This window comes from Mixophyes fleayi, chromosome 4, assembly GCF_038048845.1.
Source record: "Mixophyes fleayi isolate aMixFle1 chromosome 4, aMixFle1.hap1, whole genome shotgun sequence".
Classification (NCBI taxonomy): Eukaryota; Metazoa; Chordata; class Amphibia; order Anura; family Limnodynastidae; genus Mixophyes; species Mixophyes fleayi.
In genome coordinates, this window is record NC_134405.1 from 130,416,226 (window position 1) to 130,439,509 (window position 23,284).

The following is a 23,284-nucleotide window of genomic DNA, read 5'->3' on the forward strand; positions in this document are numbered from 1 at the left end:
GGCAAAAGCAAACTATATGGTAGTATTTTATAGCCAAAAACACACATTGCATTCTAAAATACCAACTGTAGCCCATTCAATATTCCCATATACTACTTTTTTCCTATCTCTCACTAGCTGTAAAGTTTGGCCGCATGTCCAAGAAGCAGAGGGATAGTCTGTATGCCGAGGTCCAGAAGCATCGCATGCAGCAACAGCGAGATCACCAGCAGCAACCTGGGGAGGCAGAGCCACTAACACCTGCAGGATACAGCCTGACCCCCAATGGGCTCACAGAGTTGCAGGATGACCTGGGGTACATGGAAGGGCACACACCAGATGAGGGCAAGACTCAAGAGTCGGCAGTGAGCAGCTTCTACATAGATATCCAGCCCTCCCCAGACCAGTCTGGCTTGGATGTTAATGGCATCAAACCGGAGCCTCTCTGTGACTACACCCCTGCATCCTCTTTCTTCCCATACTGCTCATTCACTAATGGAGAGTCTTCCCCTACTGTTTCTATGGCAGAACTTGGTGAGTTGCAAAAGAAATAAACAGTGGCAGCTGCATTGAAGTTGTATAACATTTCAGCCTCTGCTCCTTACCTCATCCTCTGGCTTGGTATCAGCTGTCAGACATAGAAATTACATTTAATAAGACAATCTTATGGAGCACTGTATGTTTGATAAGACTCTTCTTGATTGACATGAGTAAGACTAACATTTGTCTGAGCAATTGCCGGAACACCAAAGAGAGAATATTTCAGTTGTGGGTCAGGTATTTTCCTGTACATACAGGCAATTGTGATTTCTAAAAAAACAAATAGGGTAAGTACCCTCTACATGTGTTTTGGAACAATACTGATTTGTGAATGGAGAATTCGTTACTGAACAGAACATGTCATAGGTGTCATGATTGGAAAAGATATTTAGATACTGTGTGCTCCAAAAGTCCAGTCAGCAAATGAAAAATAAAAAGACTTAATTTTCCTATCAAGTCCATAAATGTAGGAACGGATTTGCTACCACTGCTCCTTCTAGGATATGCCATCTGCAAATGGTGTTAAAAACAGAACTTAGAGAAAAGTTTAGCGTATTCTCAGTGCAGCACTTCAGGGTGGTGTTTTCATAAAATTTGAATTTTAAGTCTTTGATTTTCAAATCAGACCTCCTAGAGGAAACCATTATTGTGATGTGTGGATTATAATTCAAATTCTTTCTCATTCCCAGAACATCTCGCTCAGAACATCTCTAAGTCCCACATGGAAACCTGTCAGTATTTACGTGAGGAGCTCCAGCAGATAACATGGCAGACCTTTCTCCAAGACGAGATTGAAAGCTACCAGAGCAAGGTACTGAATGGAAAACAAATAGATGCTGCATTTAAAGGGGTTGTTATGCACCACCCTCTATTTATTGTGGGTCTTCAGAAAATTACTTGTAACCAGAGTCATAAAACAATGAGCCATCAAAGAGAACTAGTCTAGTCTGTGTGTGTGAGAGCTGGACCATAGGTGCAAGTGGCTCACAGTATAGGAGGACCCAGTCCATCCTATTCAGTGTAACAGAATACAGCGCACAGATTGAGACCTGGGGGTAAATGTATCATGCCCCGGTTTTGTCAACTCCAGCGAGTTCGGCGTCTTCGCAGCTTAAATTTATAGCGGCACTGCCTTGTAAAGGGAAGTTTCCCTTTACAAGGCAGCGCTGCTTTAAATTTAAGCTGCGAAGACGCAGAACTCGCGGGAGTTGACAAAACCGGGGTATGATACATTTACCCCCTACTGTGTAACGAGCTGCAACCTGTGGGTGAGGGTGGGGGTCCCAGAGCATGGACCTCCCTCTATTTACTATATAGAGGCACAAGTTTATTAAAAGGTAGCTCTCCAAAAGTTGACAGCAACTTGATTCTATTTTCTTGGATACAGTTTTCAGTCTGTAGTCTCATTTTGCAGCAGTTGTAAAGATAACGAAAATATTTTCAGATAATTACTATACTATGAATATATAAAATGTTTTAATAAAAAAAGGTCAAAATCCCTGTTCAATATATTCTTCACTTCAATTCCAGCAACTTATATATAGTATTCACCCAAAGCTTAGGCATGTATTGTTTTATTTTATTATTGGAATCTGTCTGAGGAATACATCAAAGATGTGTTCACTTTAATTCAAAAGAAAGGTAGACTTTAGTTCGGCGGTTCCCAAACTGTGCGCCGCGGCTCCCAGGGGTGCCGCGGGCCAGACATAAAAAAAAACAAAACACAGAAACTTACCAATCCGTCGGGCGCCGGGACCCAGGAGCCTCCTCTCTCCTGCAGCTGTCACTGAATACCGACGGATTGGTAAGTTTCTGTGTTTGTTTGTTTTTTATGGCTGGCGCCTGGCGCGGGGCAGAGTGAGAGGGATCGTGGCAGAGGAGGGGAACAGAGGATGGTGACAGCGGGGCAGAGGAGGGGGACAGCGGGACAGAGGAGGGGGACAGCGGGGCAGAGGAGGGGGACAGTGGATGGTGACAGCGGGACAGAGGAGGAGAGCAGAGGATGGTGACAGTGGGACAGAGGAGGGGGACAGCGGGACAGAGGAGGGGGACAGCGGGACAGGAGGAGAGCAGAGGATGGTGACAGCAGGGCAGAGGATGGTGACAGCAGGGCAGAGGAGGGGGACAGAGAGCAGAGGAGGGGGACAGAGGGACAGAGGTTGGTGACAGAGGATGGGGGCAGAGGAGGAGAGCAGAGGTTGGTGACAGCGGGACAGAGGAGGAGAGCAGAGGATGGTGACAGAGGGACAGAGGAGGAGAGCAGAGGATGGTGACAGTGGGACAGAGGATGGTGACAGCGGGGCAGAGGAGGAGAGCAGAGGATGGTGACAGTGGGACAGAGGAGGGGGACAGCGGGACAGAGGATGGTGACAGCGGGACAGGAGGAGAGCAGAGGATGGTGACAGCAGGGCAGAGGAGGGGGGCAGAGGATGGTGACAGCAGGGCAGAGGAGGGGGACAGAGAGCAGAGGAGGGGGACAGAGGGACAGAGGTTGGTGACAGCGGGACAGGAGGAGAGCAGAGGAGGAGAGCAGAGGTTGGTGACAGCGGGACAGAGGAGGAGAGCAGAGGATGGTGACAGAGGGACAGAGGAGGAGAGCAGAGGATGGTGACAGTGGGACAGAGGATGGTGACAGCGGGGCAGAGGAGGAGAGCAGAGGATGGTGACAGCGGGGCAGAGGTTGGTGACAGAGGATGGTGACAGCGGGGCAGAGGATGGTGACAGCGGGACAGAGGTTGGTGACAGAGCATGGTGACAGAGGAGGAGAGCAGAGGATTGGGACAGAGGATGGTGACAGCGGGACAGAGGAGGGGGACAGAGGATGGTGACAGCGGGACAGAGGAGGGGGACAGAGGATGGTGACAGAGGGACAGAGGAGGGGGACAGAGGATGGTGACAGCGGGACAGAGGAGGAGAGCAGAGGATGGTGACAGCTGGGCAGAGGAGGGGGACAGAGAGCAGAGGATGGTAACAGAGGGGCAGAGGAGGGGGACAGAGGGCAGAGGATGGGGACAGAGAGCAGAGGATGGGGACAGAGAGCAGAGGATGGGGACAGAGAGCAGAGGATGGGGACAGAGAGCAGAGGATGGGGACAGAGAGCAGAGGATGGGGACAGCGGGGCAGAGGATGGGGACAGCGGGGCAGAGAAGGGGGGACAGCGGGGCAGAGAAGGGGGGACAGCGTGTGAGAGGGCAGAGGAGGGGGACATTGTGAGAGAGGGCAGAGGAGGGGGACATTGTGAGAGAGAGGGCAGAGGAGGGGGGACAGTGTGACAGAGCAGAGGAGGGGGGACAGCGTGACAGAGGGCAGAGGGGGCAGTGTGAGAGAGGGCAGTGTGTCTGGATGCAGAGGGGGCAGTGTGTCTGGATGCAGAGGGGGCAAAGTGCCTGAGGGCAGAGTGTCTGGATGCAGAGGGGGCATTTTTGCATACAACTAAATAAGTATTTCTGTCCTGACCTAAATACTTATTACAATTTTTTGACCCAACTACTTCTAAAACAGGACTGCTCAATAATTATTTTGGAGGGGTGCCTTGAAAAAATTTGGAGACTCTAAGGGTGCCGCGAACTGCAAAAGTTTGGGAACCACTGCTTTAGTTGCTTTTCCCTTCTTCTAATCTAGGCCGTATATTTTATCTGAATCCCGGCTATATGAATATTATAACCCATGCATGTCAGTCATATGGTTCATATACACCTGTCTCTGTGGTAGCTTGTAGCTCTTACTTAACCATTGCTTCAGTTTCAGTAAAGTATTCCCCCTTGAGTTATATGGACCATTTGTCTTTGGATATTATTACATATTACTGTAGCTGTGCTTATCAACATGAACAATTATGCAGACATATATGTTTAAAAATATGGATTTATCCCAACATAAAATGAGGAGCAATCACATCTTATCTGTAATATAATGTTGTGTTTCTTTCAGCTGTCTGCTGTGTTATAGCCTTTTTGAATTTTATTCTGTTTGTCTCATTATTTCAGATTAACACTCCATTTGTAACCTAGTTTGTTAGAACACTGATGCCCCCACTGGAATAAACAAATTATTGCACTCTGTCTAACACAGGTTCAAGCACACCGATATTTGTATTTAAGTAACCTAGTGTCTTCTCTGTGTTTCCCTATTCAGCAGCGGGAGGTGATGTGGCAGCTTTGTGCAGTAAAAATCACAGAGGCCATACAGTATGTGGTGGAATTTGCCAAACGCATTGATGGATTCATGGAGCTGTGTCAGAATGACCAGATAGTGCTGCTGAAAGCAGGTAAATGTACAGCTAAAGACGTATGAAAGTGACTTATACTTAGAAGCAAGGATAAACTAGAATGTATGAAAATCTTACATTTGCAATTATATCAAAATGTACCTATTATTTGTAGACCCACCCTGACTGTCATAGGACTTATTACATACAGGCATTCATTTTAAGCATTTAGTATTCTTAAAGCCTATAAATAACAATGCTTTGCATCTATTTCAGCATTGCCTTCAGGCATTCAGAAGCGTTAAGTCTCTGTAAATACAATTGAGTTTTATGGCAACACTCATGAAGCACATCGTGCACTTTAGGATGTAAGCTCTCATGAGCAGGGCCCTCTTTCCTTGTGTGCTCCTTCTACTGCTCATTCACCCTCTGTACCTCTTGGCCTGCTTCGCTAGGCCTGTTTTCTTAAGCTTTGGCCTTCTTCTCGCTGATTTCTACCATCCCTTTCACTATCTGTCAGATATAATCTGATTTGCTTTACCCGGTCACCTGTGTTTGTATATATTTGTATCATGTTGTGTTTTGGTTCTGTTTTCTGTATATGTAATGTACGGCGCTGCGTACCCTTTGTGGCGCCTTGTAAGTCAAAGATAATAATAATGCTGCAGGGAAGGTTTGAGGCACATTAATTGATACACGTTTAACCTTCTGTTAAAGCGAGGAAAAAGTACAAGGATTTGTCTCTTTTAACTAGCGTTGTTATTCAATGTCATTATGTGTGAGCCCTTAGTGCATTTTATGTACTATACTTTGTAAAAAGGCTTAGCAGCTTACTTGTTTTGTAGAAATGATAGGAGCTCCCAATAATGGTCACCATCTTCTCTTTTCAAGAGCATGTTTCATTCCAAGTAATAAAGTTATCCACCCAACATGTCAGCTTTCCTTACTGTCCGTATATTTTTCTAAGCATGTGCAAGTTTCAAAGTGTAGGTTCTTTAGACCGCATTAATACCCTAAGGCAAATAGGCTACAGTCACTAGACAGAGGGACAATCAAGAAAGGGCCGCACGTTACCTCTCATCAGTACTATATTAAACAATACATTTAATCAAAGAAGGAGACACCTATCTGTAATAACATATCAACAGGCATTTTATACAAGCTATAACAAACCAGTCTGACAATAAAGCAGGAATGAGCTGAGGGCCACAGGTGAAGGCTCAGAGAGACGCCTGTTGTCCATCACTGCTATAGACCACTAAATAACTAGTGTTTATCATTAAGAAAACCTAAAAGTACATAATTATCTTTTTTTCCAGAGCAGTGAACAAACTGAATGTTTGAAACATGTATTATACTAATGCAGGAGCAGAGTGAGTGTCACGACTATGGTATTCACACGCAGTGATTTTGGTAACCACTTTGGTCAGAATTTGTCTGAAAGAGCGGTTTTTCTGTACCCAAAATGATTGCTTAGTGTGACTGAAGTCTGAACATAGTTTTGATTGGGTCAGCCTGTATATGCTGTCCACAGATTACATTGTGGTCTGTGTGTATGTTTGTGTTCTTCTGCCAATCCTTGTGCCTGCATCTGATTACTAGTCTCTAGTAATGATTATTGGTCTGTAGCAGAGCCCAGTTTCTGGAACAGCCAGAGGCTGAGACTTAGGAAACAACTGTTTATTTAGAATATGACTATCTGAATAATTCACATTTTAGGGCTGGCAATTTTCCCTTGTACCCTTTTCAACCGCTAAATGTATCAGCTGCCTTTGGTGTTGTTTAGTAGTTTTACAGTAGTATGGTCAGGGCTGTATTTACAAAGTATGAATAGGTGGGTACAGACCTAGGGTTGGTGTTTGCTTTTTTATATGCCTATTGTAATATTCTCTGTACTGTCTCTGCTTTTTCAGGCTCCTTGGAAGTTGTTTTTATCAGAATGTGTCGTGCCTTCGATTCACAGAACAACACAGTGTATTTTGACGGCAAATATGCAGGCATGGAGGTCTTTAAATCGCTAGGTAAATATAATGACCTGCACAATGTAATGTAAGTCTAATTCAGATCAATCCCAAATCAATCTGATTATGGTGCTTGTTTAAGACCTCCCTTGTCATTTTCCGAGATGATTAGGGAAGTTCAGGACTAATGGTAAATTTTCGTTGTTGTTGTTAGCTAAATGGTTAAATAGAAATCAACTTTTCAGGCCCAAAGATCGAACAGAGCTGCTGTTGACTGGATCCTAAATAATGGTAACAATGAACATTAGTACAGGTAGAAGCACAGCAATGGATGAAACTGGTTGGTTTTCCTGCTGTAGTGTAGGTGGGCAGCTGCGTTGTGATTTATTGTAGTGATGTGCAGTCATCCTAAGGACACTAGCGCAGAAAGCTACAGTAGCTTTAGTCGGTGATCAGTGTCTCCTTATACTCCATGTATGTCCGTCACAGCTATTACCAGAACTAACAATGGGCTTTTTGAGCCTCGGAGATAAAAAGTAAACAGCATTCTTTTCTGCCCACAAATGTCAGTAATATATAACTGTACAGTATGTTATTTCATGTTCATTTCCTAAATCTATAAATATTTAGTCTAATTTACCAACATGTTAAGGTCTTTGTGTATATTTTATATATTGCATATTTGTGTGCAGAGATGAATATTAGACAGCAGGATAATGGGAATAACTTAATAAAATGGTTCAATGTGCCATGCTGTAACTAATAGCAACCAGTTTGACTTATTCTATACTAGTACAGATTACAAAGTAACTACAAAGCTCTGGTCATGATGGGTTCAATCATGTGTGCTCGTAGCACTGTATCATCAAATAAGCCCATATGTGTGTGTGTAAAGCAAAGTAAGATTGTGAACAGGCCTGTTTCCATATACCCCTTTTTGGGTTGTGTATCTTTCCTTTATGCATATTGTCTGAAATCCCTCTACCTCTCACCACTGTAGGTTGTGAAGACTTCATGAGCTTTGTGTTTGAGTTTGAGAAGAGTTTATGTTCTCTGCACTTGACGGAGGATGAGATTGCTCTATTCTCAGCCTTTGTGCTAATGTCAGGAGGTAAGTGAGGATCCTACTACAACCCTGTATATGATGTGTGCTCAAGGGGTAGCAGTGTCTTGTATGAGATATGTGCATATTTTGGAAATGTATTTTAGATGTATGTAACATGATTTAGATATAGAGTTGATGTGGTAGCAAAGGATAGTTGTAAATAAAAGAAAAATGCTGTCCGGCGCTCAGAAACAAACAGAATTTAAAAATCACTGTGTCAGCATAAACATAAAGGAGAATTTTGTGCACAATATAGCTATATTAGGGATAAGCTCACCTGCCCGGTGTCAAGGCATCTCCTGTAGGTGAGTCCCTAAGCTAGTGATACAAATTTACATTCAGGGTGTTACATTTAAAACCTTCCCCTGAACCTCCATCTTATAAAGCCTGGAGGGAGTGGTCAACTCCCAAAAACAAACTAGAAAATAGTGAAAGACAAAAAGCAAAGGATAGTTGTGAGTCAAGGATTACACCTAGGCAGCGAGCTTGCGGGGTGGGATTTATGGTCATGTTGTCAACAGAAATAGAAATGTCAGGCAGGAAGCTTCTGTTTTTGGGTGGGAATATTATTAATTCTGTTTTTTAAAGATTGAGTTTGAGTTGGCGACAGGACATCCAAGATGAAATAACAGAAAGACAGTCAGTAACGTGAGACAACACAGATGGTGAAAGATCAGGAGAGGATAGATAAATATGTGCATCATCCACATAGAGATGATACGGAAATCTAAAGGACCTTATTAGTTTTCCAAAAGAAGTGGTGTAGATAAAGAATAGCTGAGGACCTAGGACTGAGCCTTGTGGTACTCCAACTGACAAAGGAAGCGGAGTGGAGGTTGTTCCAGAGAAATTAACACTGAAAGAGCGATTAGATAGGTAGGATGAGAACCAGGATAGGACAGTGCCTTCAAGCCCTAGGGATTGTAGCGTTTGTATGAGGAGCAGGGGCGCACGCAGGATTCTCAGGGGGTGGTTTTTCCCCCGACTCAAAAAGAAAAAAAAAACGAGAGAGAGAGCATGCGCAGCAGCTCCGTTTCGGCAGCGCTGTCCTATACAGCAGCCGCGGCGCTGTCAAAGAAGCGTCCGCGGCGGTGCTTGTTTGACAGTGCCGCGGCTGCTGTATAGGACAGTGCCGCTATGGTGGCCACTTAGTTAGCGCAGGGGGGGGGTTTCTGGAGACTCGGAAACCCCCCCTGCGTGCGCCACTGAGGAGAGAGTGGTCAACAGAGTCGAATGCAGCAGAGAGATACAGGAGAATTAGAAGAGAGTAATAGCCTTTAGTTTTTGCTGCGATCAAATCATTGACAACCTTGGTCAGCGCAGTCTCTGTGGAGTGTTGAGAGCGAAAGCCTGGCTGAAGAGAATCCAGTAGTGAGGCAAGTGTAGGCAATTCTTTTGAGAATATTGGAGGGACATGGGGCTTGACATGGGGCGGTAATTTAAGAGAGCGTTTTGGTCAGAATTTAGTGTTTTCAGAATAGGAGTATTCACTGCGTGCTTGTATAGTGATGGAACGATACCTATAGAGAAAGAGATATTACAGATTTTAGCTAGAGGTGGAATGAGCACAGGAGACAAGGACCTACCAATTTGTGAGGGTGTGGGATCAAGAGGACAGAAGGTAGAGTAGGAAGATGAGAAGAGAGTAGAAACTTCCTCTTCATTTGTGGGATCAAATGAAGAGAAGATGTCAGAGGGTGCTACAAAGGAATTGAGCTGATTGCTAGGAGAGGGAGATGATACCATTTCAAGTCGGAACTTACCAATCTTGTCCTTGAAATAGGAAGCAAGATCCTGGGCACTGATGGTAGTCTGAGGGTTTCGGGTGGGAGGGTTTAGAAGAGATTTAAATGTGTTAAAAAGGCTTTTGGGGTTAGAAGCCTGAGCATAGATGAGAGATTGGAAGTATGCTTGTTTAGCAGTGTCCTGAGCACTTTGATCGGAGTGGTAGATACCAGTATATGTGATGAAATCATTAGAGGTACAAGATTTACGCCAGTGACTATCTGTTTAGCGAGAAAGTTTTTATAGATTCTGTGTTACTTTAGTGTGCGACGGTTGACAACGAAGTCTACGCTGAGTATGAAGAGCCGCTGGAGCCACTTGATCAAGAGCAGTTGCTAGGGGATGGTGAAAATGAGGAACTGCCATATCGGGGTGGGAATGTAGAGATCGGGTAGAGAAGGTGTTGGAGAGAGGTGAAAAACTGTTGAAGATCAATAGAGTTACTATTCTTGTGGGTATGAAGAAGCTTGGAAGAGTTTGAGAGCGGGTAGGGTAAAGAACTGGGAGTGAGCGAGTAACTAATAAGGTGATGATCCAAGAGGAGGAAAGTAGTTTTAAGCAAATTACAAACTAATAGTCTAGAGAAAACAAGATCAAGACAGTGGCCATCCTGATGAGTAGCAGATTCGATCCACTGGGAGAGGTCAAATGTGGAGGTTAGAGAGAGCAGTTTTGAAGCAGCATTAGAACGTGGATTAGCAATAGGGATGTTGAAATTACCCTTGATGATGGTGGGGATGTCAGAAGATAAGAAGTGAGGGAGCCATGCAGAGAAATGTTCAAGAAATTGTTGGTGGGGTCCAGGGAGACGATAGATCACAGCAACACGCATAGAGAATGGGTTAAAAATCCTAAACGTATGTATATATCAGCCACCAATAATTTTACATGACAAACAACTGTTGTTTGTAAGGGTAGATTAGCGCTCCAATATATCTCAGTGGCCCAAATCACATCAACAAGAGACCACCCTCCTAACTAAACATATATAACAAAAAGATAAATCGATAGGCGCTAGAATACGTCACATAGAGTATGGCAGTCCAAATGATAATCAAAGTCCGTATTGATGTCTTCTTAATTATCTCTTCTCGTCACCGTTTCTTAATCAGTAAAGATCGGCAGAAAAAAGAAATATACATAAGGGTGAAGTATATCATAGACAGGGTTCTCTGTAATACCCAATGGAAATCCTCACCAGGTGTGGGGATTAACACCCAAACTCAAGTCCCAGTGAAAAAATAAATGTTGAGTTCAATCACTGTGAGTTCTGGTAACCCCCAGTGGTATTAGGCTTACATCAATCGCGAATAATAGAGGCCTTGCAGCAGCTCTTTTGAGCAGGTCCCCACAGCAACTCATCATATAGTCTCTCAATATCACTCTTGCTGGGACCGATCCCACTCAAAAAAACAACTTGATCTAGGTGCATTACCTTAAAATTATTTTATTAAAGCAAAAAAATTTTTTTACAACAAATTCTGGTTACGGTATAGGGCTATACCATCAGACAATGGGCTGAGGGCTTTGTTTGCAAGAGCTTACACTCCAATAAGGAATATGAGAACTGATTAATGATGCACTATACAAAAAATTAAATATATTACCAAAGTATGGCAATCATTAGCTTTTTTTTAACCGTGTTAACTTTTTTTTTGTCCAGACCGATCATGGTTACAGGAGAAGTTGAAGATCGAGAAACTCCAGCAGAAGATCCAACTCACACTGCAGCATGTTCTCCAAAAGAACCATCGTGAGGATGGGATCCTAACAAAGGTGCGTTGGCAAGTAATGAGCTCATTTGTCACTTAGCTCTGTAACATATTTGTTTCACCTGGAATAGGAGTTGTTACTTCTTTCTCATGGTTAGAAATTAGACCTCTTTTTTTTTTTTTATTATCACACCAAAGGTACACGCTGCCATTTGGCAGCCAATTAGGTTATTTTAGACCTAATTGGCTGCAAATTGTATTGGCCAAAAAAAAAGTCCTGAACCCAATCTATATTTGATGGGGCAACGTTCAGATATTGCTCAGACAGATAACAGATGAAGTTGGATAATGTATGCCTTCATTTGCTAATGGCGACTTGTCTGATTTGGACATTTGACCCAAGCACTGAATGGCCAGATCTTTCAGACACATCAGCCCAACCATATGCTCAAAAATTCATTTCGGCTAAACCCCACAAGGCAGTAGTATCCAACTATCTACAGTGACGGTTCCTGAGGTGGCCGGATAATTAGGCTCTAGCAGCAAAGGAGCCAACTGTACACACACATTTATAATCATCATCATCTGTATATATAGCGCCACTAATTCCACAGCGCTGTACAGAGAACTCACTCACATCAGTCCCTGCCCTATTGGAGCTTACAGTCTAAATTCCCTAACATACACACACACACACTTATTTGTATATTCACGTTTAGACCTCCAAATGATATATATTATGGTGGGCCTGATTTGATTTTATCACAGTTTCATGTGTACAATACACATATACACACTGCAATATTTGAGTTGCGCCTATCTTAAGATACAGTTAGCTCAAAATACCATGTTGTATATGGCTGCATTAAGACACTTTTTTAGTGTATCACATTGATGCCTATTTGAAGCCACAAAGTTAGCAGGCTGGTCTTACGTGTACAGATCAGCACACCACTGAACCAGCATCCAGTCTCACTTTTTTTTTAATTGACCATATGGTTCAATATACACCTACATGCAATTCCACAATAATTGCAAAATAGAAGAAAGGACACACCTCCATTATGTTGTCAGCACACCATACAAAAATCTCAAAATACAATAAGAAATCCATTTTAATAAAAGAACTGTGATTATTTAGCTGCATATACTATACAAGTTAACCCGTGCATGATACTCATGCATTCTAGTAAAATCAAGCTACTTAAGGTGTTAAAAAGGTTCTTGTCATGCATTTGGGCCTAGCCCAGGCCTCCTCAGGGGAAGAGCGTTACTTCCCGACGCAAGCGCCCTTTTTTAACGTGGTTTTGTCTACATGTCACCACCTCATCATTTTTCTCCATCACCTCATCCTTCATCTTCATCGCCACATCCTTCATCAAGCTACTTAAGGTGTTAAAAACTCCCCACTGTCACCCCCGGCAACCACCAACCACTCCCAACTGTCACTTCTCCTTCAAGAAATATATAGGTCAGTGTATAACTGCCCAGCAGGTGGCGCTGCAGCTTGTTTTTTTTTTTTTCACACACGCCACTAGGCATTTATATAGTAGATGTTTAGCACTGTGTATCAAAACTGTATAATGGCAGCATTGCATAGCGGGGGCGGGGCTTAATGACACAATTAAGCTCCGCCCCCTGCCATTCAATGCCATGAATTTCTGCAAAATCGGGAGGTTTTCCTACTCTTATGGGAGGACTCCAGGGAATTCCGGGAGAGTAGGCAAGTATGGGTTATATAAAGCAAGGTTGTAGCACAAAGTCACTGTTTGGTATGTGGTATCTTTACACTTATACTATAGATAAAATTTCTAGTGTTGTTACTTTGACAATGAAAGCTTTTTTTTGTTTTCAGTTAATATGCAAAGTCTCCACCTTGCGTGCATTGTGTGGGCGTCATGCTGAGAAACTTATGGCATTTAAAGCAATATATCCAGACATTGTGAGACATCACTTCCCTCCCCTCTACAAGGAACTTTTTACCTCTGAATATGAGCCAGCCATGCAACTGGAGGGATAGAACAGCCTGCTGTTGACATCTGGAATACACAACACTTTCATGAATATCTAGCTATACACACAGCCGTGTGTATGTGTACATGGGAAAGAGGAACCAAGACACTTTACGCAAACCTGGGAGCTGGAGGAGAGTTAGAGGGGTTACATGCACAGACATTTGTCCTTGACCTCCCACTCCCCAGGGTTATTGTTTACAAGAGGTAAAGGAGAGAGTTTAAGGACCAATCGCAGGGCAGGCTGGTAAGAGAGAACCACACCTGCATTTTTAACCATGAGACTTCTGAGGTCTCTAGCAATACAAGCAAAATAATATTTATATATAAATATATGTATTACAGGGTACGTGGGCATGAACATTTATATGGCTAAAGAGATATTGTTTAAAGTGTAGAGGCCGGATGTAGGCTTATTCCGGTCTGTTTTAATATGGCACTTTTTTTGTTTTGCACCTTTTTATTAATTCCTACTGCTCTTTTTCCCTTTGTTTAGTGAAATGTGTGTTTTTTGTTTTTTTGTATTTTGGTGTGCACATCAGGAATTTGAGAGTTAGTGAAAAAAGCAATAGATTTTTGAGAGGGTGTTGGGGCGGTCACTGCTGCTGATTTTTGAGTGATTGGGTTAGGGATACGGCTGGTCCAGTTAAACTGTTTACGATTCTCATAAGTATGGTACTGACTGGGTTTAAATTAATCATGACAATAGGCAGTGTGACCAGCCAGGTGTTTGTATGTCACACTGCGGTGGGATGGACAAAGCACATTGCCATTACTTCCTTCTGTCCCATTGTGTCACCCTACAGGGCAAGGTCAGATCCTTTCTGGACATTATATATATGTTAGATCCTCACTTGTCATAAATAATTTGTTTTTCATATCAAGCACTCACTCTCTGAAATCCACTCTCAGCAATGAGGCTCATAAAACGTATCAATAAGCAGCATTTATTAATCATAATTATCATTACCTTATAATGCAATTACTTTACACAGATCTGTACAATGCCTACTATTCAAAACCTTTGTGCAATCCATTTTAAAGTATACAAAATACCCCTTGGAAAGTCGCACTTTGCAGCATCACTAGTCCAGCACTGGTGTTTAATGTAAGTGTCGCCTACACACAGCTCAGAGCATTAGATCTGATGCCCAGCGTGTACAGCTGCCAGGCATAGCGATATAACGCTGTGCAGTTACTTCTGCCAGAGCCACATTAAGCCCATGTCACTGGAAGTTCTGGCAATACAGGATGAAGTGCCCCAAGTCCAATGATTCCCTTTGGCAAGCCTGATCCAAGGGGGGAAACTGCCTTTAGTTCAAGACATATCTTGAACTAAATATGTATATAGAATATCTTAATATGTATATAGAATTTAAACATGCTTTATATTTTTATTTTGATTCAACAGTGTGACCAATAGTTAAGATTAGCGATGGGTCCAACATTGTGAATTTATGGTGATAGTTCTAGTGCTGGCTATTAGAAGCTACCGCCTTATTTACCAGATTTCTGATCTTTTTATTACATAAAAAACGCAATGTCTTTTATAACCCAGCATTCCTTGAATTCTATGCCACTATGCCCACAAAAGTTAAATAATTCTAATCCATGGAAGGGAAACAATGATGCTGGTACATTATGTTTATCAGCAATAAACCTCAATTACCCTTTAGGGATAAAGCAGACTGGACCTTAATCTCTTAGTGTTGAACCGTTGCATCTAGATGACCCCCCAGCACTTATCAAAGTGCGCACAACCTTCTGCTCTGTACAAACTAGAAGTCAAAAGTGTAAATGTCAAAACAACCTCCTAACACTTTAGAAACACCTCTAAATATACACCCTTTCTGCTCCCCTTATCTAGATGTAATATATGTAATAATAATGAATCTGGTTTATGCACTGCTCTGCAAATGTTGGTGCACTTACTTCATACTCAGTAAGGAGCGCCCTCATTCCCCAATTTAAAAAAGTTATGTATTTTAGTCCTTGACATGAAGAGAATATTAAGAGGGATTGAAGATCTATCAACTCTGCATAAATTATAGTCCTCTGATTGTGTGTTGAAAACGGAAACCTAAATTGACAGTAACATATGGCATTGTTTTTATTTAAAATAGAGGAAATACTGCACAATAAACTGTGCACTTTATTTACCTGGTGCTCAGCTTCCCATAAAATACACCCAATATATATAAATTGCTCGACTTAGAGCTTCTGAGAATTTTTACCAACTGGACAGACAGCTTGTGGTTAAAAACTGCTTTTAATAAGGCACAGAAGCTGTGTACTTTACATGTACTAGTAATTAAAGGGATGGGCTGGTAGCCCTGCCTGTGACTTAGGGTAATGTCAGGCAAGCATGTTTTCCATTTAGAAAAGAGCAGTACTGACGCCGTGCATTCCATGGGAACCACAGTTCCTTTGCCCTGTATCTCATAAATGTGTTCCTGCTGTCCCTGGTGGACGTTGGGTACAAAACATTTTTTTAGTCATTTTTCATAATTTCTTTTACTTTCAAAACCCTGCTGACAGGTCCACTGTAAATAACTAGCATGTCTCCTCTTCACCTTGTGTATGATGCCACTGATGTTGTCAGGTGCTGGCAATAAATTAGGAGAAGAGTAAAAACAAATATAAGTGCAAAATTAAATACAGTTTAAGGGGGCGAAAAATAATATTATGGCTCACAATATGCACTACGCTTAGCTGTGAAATCAATGGGTATCATGCTTTATATCCAGTAGAGTAAGGTCACTGATAACTAGTATTAGACCAGAGGTGCACAATCTGAGTGTTAGAACTCCAAGTGGGTTCCCAGGATCCATTTTTGGGTTCCGATAGTTTCAGATATGCAATACATTTTATTAGGACTATATCTCCTGGGGTCTTAGAACAATGGCACACTACCATTTGGGTCCTCAGTTAAACTGCCACTGTATTAGACCACATGTGCCTCTCCTGCAGTTAAACTACAAATCCCAGCATGCCCTGGCAGCCAGGGTCTTTGTACAACAGCTGGAGCGCCATTAGTGGCCTACCTCTGCCTTAGACAATGTCGCTAGCAACTTGATGGTAATTTGCTTATAGGTCATTTAAATTCCACCGTAATAAATGTTATTAGTTTTGCAACCTTACCTTGTTTGGTGACATAAAGACAATGGATGAACCTACTCATGGCCTCTGTGTTAATTGTACAGTCCCAACATGTCCAATGAAATATTGCAGGTGTGTGTCTGTGTGTATGTTTTGGCCGCTTTAAGTGTTAAGATGCGTATAATTAAAGTGGGAATGGGATACAATGACAATATTTAATACAAAGCCTGGACCACTTTAGAAAGCATAATAATTGAAAAAGTCTATTTTTTTAACCCTTGTATAAATATTTAAAGGCACTTGAACTATTCCTGCAATAAAAATGTGATTTGTTTAGCGGTCAAAATGATAAACAGATTTTTTGTAATGTGAAAAAAAGTTACAAACTAAACGACTATTGTAAAAATTTTATAAAGAAGAAAAACAAACATTCAAAGTTAAAATTTGTATTTTCAAGAAATGTCTCTGGTAAAAAAAAAAATGCAAAAAAAAAAAGTGTTTAATTTTCTTAACTGTGCCATAGCCAAAATGTCACTTAGTTGTATTCAGACATTGTACTAATGGCGTTAATGTTTTGCGTTGATATGCTGTCATGGATATGCTGCAATAAATAAAAGGATTGAGTGTAAAAAAAAATAACTAGATCAATTATACAGGTATGGAAACTATTATCCAGAATCTAGGGACTTGGGGTTTTCTGGATAAAGATTTTTTTTTTATTTTTTTTTTCATTATTTGGACTACAATGACTAAAATAGTCTAATTGGTCTATTAAAAAATAGTCTTATTTTTAAAAATACAACTGTTTTCCACCATACTGCCCCCAACATTTTTTTATTTCAGCAAATTGCTTAGCAGCGCTCCATATGGTGGCTGTAGGTGATTATATCTGTGTGTATGATGTTATCACCATAGCATATATTATTTATTTACACTCTGGTTTTGAAACCGTCTGCATAAGAGGCCCCTTACCTGTACATAGATAGAAATCCAACATTTATTTGGATTGTTTGAAGTCCCTCCTGCAGCAAAGTAAACCAAAATTGAGGTGAAATGGCTCACATGCAGCTCTCCCATTCTTTTGTCAGAAAGAGAGGGGTGTCTGCCAAAGGGAGGAAGAGAAAAATATATACATTTTTTGGTTTACTTTAGCTGAAACAAAGCAGTTCTGAGTTGGGTGTGTGTTTGAACACTGAATCCAATCCACTCAGGTGTTTGTTACTGGTCATACTCATCCTTGATATAGATTGCTGCATGTTCATTTTGCATTACCTGTTTTATGATTTGTATTTGCTTTAGAACATTCCATGGATTTCTGTAATTGTTTATGAATTACCATTATTTGCACTTTCCCCCCATTCCTTCTAATGTGCAATATGTATATAGAATATGTAAAATATATAAATACACCTTGCTCCCTCAGGGAATTACTCATCCATCTCGTTAGGCTGCCACATCGGAGAAGATGCCAGAAAGGGGCAGTCATATAATCCTGCAATTAAACGTCTTTGCAAAGGGAAAAATGTCCATTATCCTTCGTTACCCCACTGAAAGCTCTACCCTGGATGTTGTCCAAACTGATTAAGTAGTGCGTTTTGGCAGTGTTCACAATCTGAAAGCTTTTTTTGGAGGATAATTTTCATATTACCCAAACAAATGATCCCACTAAATAAATGGTAAGAGACGTTGGGGGCCTAGTTCATGTACAGTGTTTTCCTGATTGCACTCTACCAGTCTGTTGTAATGACCCTTACTTGTAATACTGGAGAAGATGGCTACCTCTGTATTGACTACTATTCTTTACATCACTTTAATACCAGAGGGGACTTCTCTGCCATGTTTCTTATTGTAAATATATATGTTGAGGTGGATGTCATTTCATTGATTCAGTTATACTATAGTAAAGTAAAGGAACCGTTGTATGGCATCAGCAAAAACTAGCAAGTGTCCCCTCTGGTACAAATTGGTTATCCTTATTGTAATTCCTCTTGGCCATTTCGAAGTCTTCTATGTATATTGGCAAATATGTACGCTATGTATTCTGACAGATCTCACAGTATTTGACACTGTGTGTACTTGTTATGTAGCTGAAAATAAGTAAATAAACTGGTATTGTTTGCTATTAGCCATGTTAAACTCTGAGGGCACCTTGCAGCTTTCTGTAGCTAGGAAGAAAACATATTCCCTGCAGCCTTACCTTAAACATCTATTTAATTCTAACAGGTTTCTGAAACATTGGTATAATAGATACATATTATTTTAATTCTATTTATTGGTTTGTATATGCACTTCTGCAACTTTTAATAAATATGTCACTTAATTATGCCAGTTTCCTCTTCGTTTTTCGCTTTTATATAATTCAGGCATAGTAATCTATTTTCATGCCCCTCGAATATGTCAGTGCCCTGCTCTGCATTTGATACAGTTGTATCCAAAGGCTAAAATCTTTTATGCTGGAAAATACCCAAAATCTAAGAGGGGGAAATCCCCACGGACCTCTAAGGGTACATAATAAGGTGGTTCTGGAGCTGCCTGTGGCATGTTGCTCTGCGTAGCATTCACTAGGAGGTGAATGCAGCAATAGCGAACCTCAAACTATCCATCTATTAAACACTATGAGGACATCACACTGCAATCAGTACAGTGGGTACTGACAAACTCTGGAGAGATCTTGGATGCAGCAAGCTAAATGTTTGAACTGTCTGACACTTGATGTTACTATTTGGAGATCTGCTACTGCTGTGTTTACCTCCTCAGTACCCATATAGCATACTTTTTTTTATTACATGTTACAGTGTTAATTTTATATTGTAAAAGCAAATGTGTTTAATAATTAAATACACTAGATTTGAATGCAGTTAGTCAAGTACTAGTAGGTACATCCCAGATGTAAAGTACTATTAAAAAAAATATATTATTATTATTTCAAAGAGATGTTGTTTATTGGCCATTATTCATGTGTTAAATATTTTTTCAGCTACATAACAAGTATAAATATGTCAAACATCTGTCATGGTGTTTAAACATATTTTCACATTGTATAAAAATGGTTTAAAATAAAGAAAATCATCAGCTTACAAATCAGGAGGAATGAACGCTCACTCAGACCATCTTCTCAAATCTGGACAGAGTTTAGCAATTATACTCAAAAAATATTTCTGCATTTTTCAGTGATGAGACACAGAAAGGAGACCACTAGATTTCAGTAATATCCAGTATTTAAATGACAAATGCTCTTGGTTTTAAATTTCCCCCATCTGCCTGGAATGTAGCACCCTCTCATTAAGCCACTGAAATGTATTGACAATTAGCAGTGTTAAAGTTTTAATTAGTTTTGTTATATTGTTAAGTCTTTTACTCTGTTTTTTGTTCTTTGTTTTTGCCAGTTTCTTTCTGCAAAACCTTTTTATGTCTAAAAATATCTATATATAAATATGGAGAAAATAAATCCGCTCTGAGAGGTTATCCAGCCATAAAGAACTGAATGTCGAAGCAATAAACCTACATTGTCTTTATCTTTTGAAAATACACCGGCATGTTCAAATCTGTTTTGGTTTTTGCTGTTTAATTTTTGTTTGTGTTGATATGAAATTGCTGTTTTGTCTTCTAAATCAGATAGTTTTATGAAAAATATTGTTCCTCTGTATACTTTTTTTTTTTTAATATACATTTTTATCTTCAAAACTTTTCTTCAGAAGCTGGACAAAGAGAGATACTGAAGAAGACAAAGTGTTATGGTGGAAAGGGGGGGGGGGGAAGGAGGGAGAAATAAGTAAAGAGATTGGTCGTCCAGCCAGGATCCCATACAATGCATTGTACATTCTTTGTTAGATGTGGTATGGCATTATAATATAATGGTGATTTCTAGAATGAATGGTTGTACTTGATGGACACACATGTATGTCGTCTTCATTCAACCTAAATAACTATGTAATGTAATTACATCATCTTCTAAAAGATTTTTTATTTTTTTTTGTTAACCTTTGAAATTCCATCTTTAGTCTGGTAGAGACTGCAGAACCAAGTATGAGTCATTCACTGGTAATTGTAAAGTCTGTATAACAATTACATTGTTTAAAACAGCAAAAGGAGACCTAAAAACACAAGTCTGAAATACAACCAATGTTAACATTATACAGTTCAGCCGACCAATGTCCAAAGAGCAGTGACTGGCATCAGTTCCACCAAGTATTCTATAATACTGTTGGCTTGTAGCAGAAGAATTAGGGTCCATGATTCATTGTTATACATACTCTGCCTGTGATACCTCCATACTACTCACCCATCACATGATGAGCAGAAAGTAATACAAGTACTGTATTTTCTGTTACCGCCAGTTATGTAACCCTTTTACAAATCTGAGTTTGTAGATATCAGGATATAATAGACAAATATCTAGTGCTCATCAAGTCTTGACATTGGATTAATCTAATCTTGTGACAAATAACCAAAAGAAAAAAGTAGATTTCACTTTGTCATTATTCAACAAAACATAAGCCAACATGATTGTCCTTCAGTCAAGCTTCAGTTGTCAGAGAGTCTCACATTTTCCTTTAGAATAATCTGGTATAAAGAGGAGTTCAGAGTCATCTCAATGATTGAGTAACGTCCAGGTCCTGTGGCTGTAAAACAACCTCAAATCATCACCATGCTTGCAAGTTGGTATAAAGTTATTGTGGTGATACTCTGTGTTTCAATTTCCCCCAAATATAGCTTTGTGCATTAAGAACAAACTCCACTTGGTCTAGTTTTGAAAATAATCTATTTCATTGTAAATGACCTTATAACCCATTCCAGGCTGATGAGTAGCAACAATTGCTTGTCTGAGACTATTATAGATGGTTTCCTGGGTAGAGGTGGAAACGCTTCCTACTGATCAAATAATGATGTGTGAAGGGTTATGGATATGGAAACAGTAAAGTTGAACTTAGTCTTTCACATATGGCTTCTTCATGTTGGCTTATTTTTGGAATAATTAATGAAAAAGTAAAGTCTGTTTTTTGGTTATTTGTCACATGAGATTATATTTATCTAATTTTAAGACTTGTCGAGCACTAGATGACTAACATATAAGTAAAAACACAGATTTGAAAGTGGCTGTACTTCCTTTTTCACATGACTATATGGGTCTGTATACTGCTGTTCTCTGTTACATTAGTAGCCTTGCAGAGATATGTTACAATAAAAAGTGTTTTTCAACCTCAGATACCAAATGTTGCCATAATGTGGACTGGATTTGTCCATTACTTTTCTGTGGCTTCTTATCACCATAAAAATTCTTATGATTTAACAATTTTAACATGTTTTAACCTCTACCTGCGGTAGTTAGAACACATCCAGTCCAGCTACTTAATAAATGCTGAACTACCACCTACATTTCCAGTTTCCTTAAATAATAAAACTTGAGGAATTAACCGACCAAATAACAGGACATGGATTGTGTGCATACTTTTTCTATTACATAAATGCAAACTACTCAAAAATATATAGAATAACAAAAATCTACACACTTATTTTAAATAAATTATAGCAACTATCTGCTGGACGTAAAAGCATAGCAATCTTGCAGTTAATGGTTTATACATGCAATATGTACTCTCGCTCTATACAGGCTTTGTGTATCTACAATTTTTTTTATTTTTTTTTTACTCAGTGACACTATATACTTGTTAGACTCACTCTCGATAAGACGTATGCCAGCAATCCATTGCAGGCATCTTTGAAGGTGAAAGGGTATTATTATCACTATATGCTGTTAAAATGATTTCTTAGTATATAATATCTGTTTGAGGCTTGACTGAGCCTGATCTTGTTAATCCTTTGTATTTTTCTTGTGTGGTGCTAGCTTACGCTACATATTTTGTGAACAAAAATAAGGTCCCAACTTTTTGGGTCTGTTCATTTTGGCTGAATATATATATACATAAATATATATTTATAAATACATACATAAAAAACTGCACCTATCTGGTAGGTATCTGTATCAGACACTGAGTCCAGGGTATTCTTCTCGAAATACAATCAAACTGTAAATTATTCTGCAATAAATTTAATCAGGATCAGATCTTTGTGAGTGTGTGGTGTTTTCTAACAAAGCCTCTATTTATTTGTAATGCATCCTACATTGTGTACACTACTGCAGAATCCACACCTGAATTAAACAACTTATACCTAACTTTTTCCAAGTAGCACACAAATCCCGGGAAGCTGTAACAATGCAATGTGGACTTGAGCTAGGATCACCCTATCTCCCTACTCTAATGTGTCCTCACATCTTAATAATAACATTTATACCACAGCACTTCAGATGTAATTAGTGCTATATACATAGAATAAGTCTGGAACAAATACTGAAAAACAACAGACTACAAACCATCTTGTTATACAAATAATATCGATTACTCCACACAGAAATACATGTACTGTCTCAGTTCATGAGAATCACGATCCTATAGATATCCGTTAGTCCTCTATGGAATGTAGAATATAATGAACTTTAATTGAACAAGCGTCTTGATGAATGCTGTCACGAATCTATACAGTCCACATTAAATGTTGTTCCCTGGAACCTGTATATAACCCGGAATCTGTAAGCCATCTAATTTATCAGACAGTGATGTTACTCAGATGCCGGCACGTAGTTCAAATGATTCCACAGTTGTAAAGAGGATAAAGTCACTGGCTTAGAGAATAACATTTGAATTAGACACAAATTAGCAAAAATACAACATTGCACTTATCTTCCGTGTCTCCTCATGGAAGCCAGCCCATGTCACATCAATGGTCCTTTGTGATCTTAAATTCCTCCAGTTGCTGGTGTAATTCTTGACCGTCCTGATCAAGTCTACTTCTGTGTGTCGATATCTGGCTTGTTAAATCTTCCT

General features: G+C 40.1%; 1 protein-coding gene across 4 annotated transcripts in view; it reads left to right on the forward strand.

Moving 5' to 3' along the window:
* The window catches only part of LOC142152043 (nuclear receptor ROR-alpha), a 364,937-nt gene extending 342,473 nt beyond the window's left edge, over positions 1–22,464 (forward strand). For all 4 annotated transcript variants that reach the window (XM_075208254.1, XM_075208255.1, XM_075208256.1 and 1 more), the window contains 7 exons: positions 118–513; positions 1,209–1,330; positions 4,654–4,786; positions 6,640–6,747; positions 7,688–7,798; positions 11,241–11,353; positions 13,145–22,464. In XM_075208254.1, the coding sequence (XP_075064355.1) occupies positions 118–513; positions 1,209–1,330; positions 4,654–4,786; positions 6,640–6,747; positions 7,688–7,798; positions 11,241–11,353; positions 13,145–13,309 (1,148 nt within the window). In that variant the 3' untranslated portion in view covers positions 13,310–22,464. The remainder of the gene's footprint in view (positions 1–117; positions 514–1,208; positions 1,331–4,653; positions 4,787–6,639; positions 6,748–7,687; positions 7,799–11,240; positions 11,354–13,144) is intronic.
* The last annotated feature ends 820 nt before the right edge of the window (positions 22,465–23,284 follow it).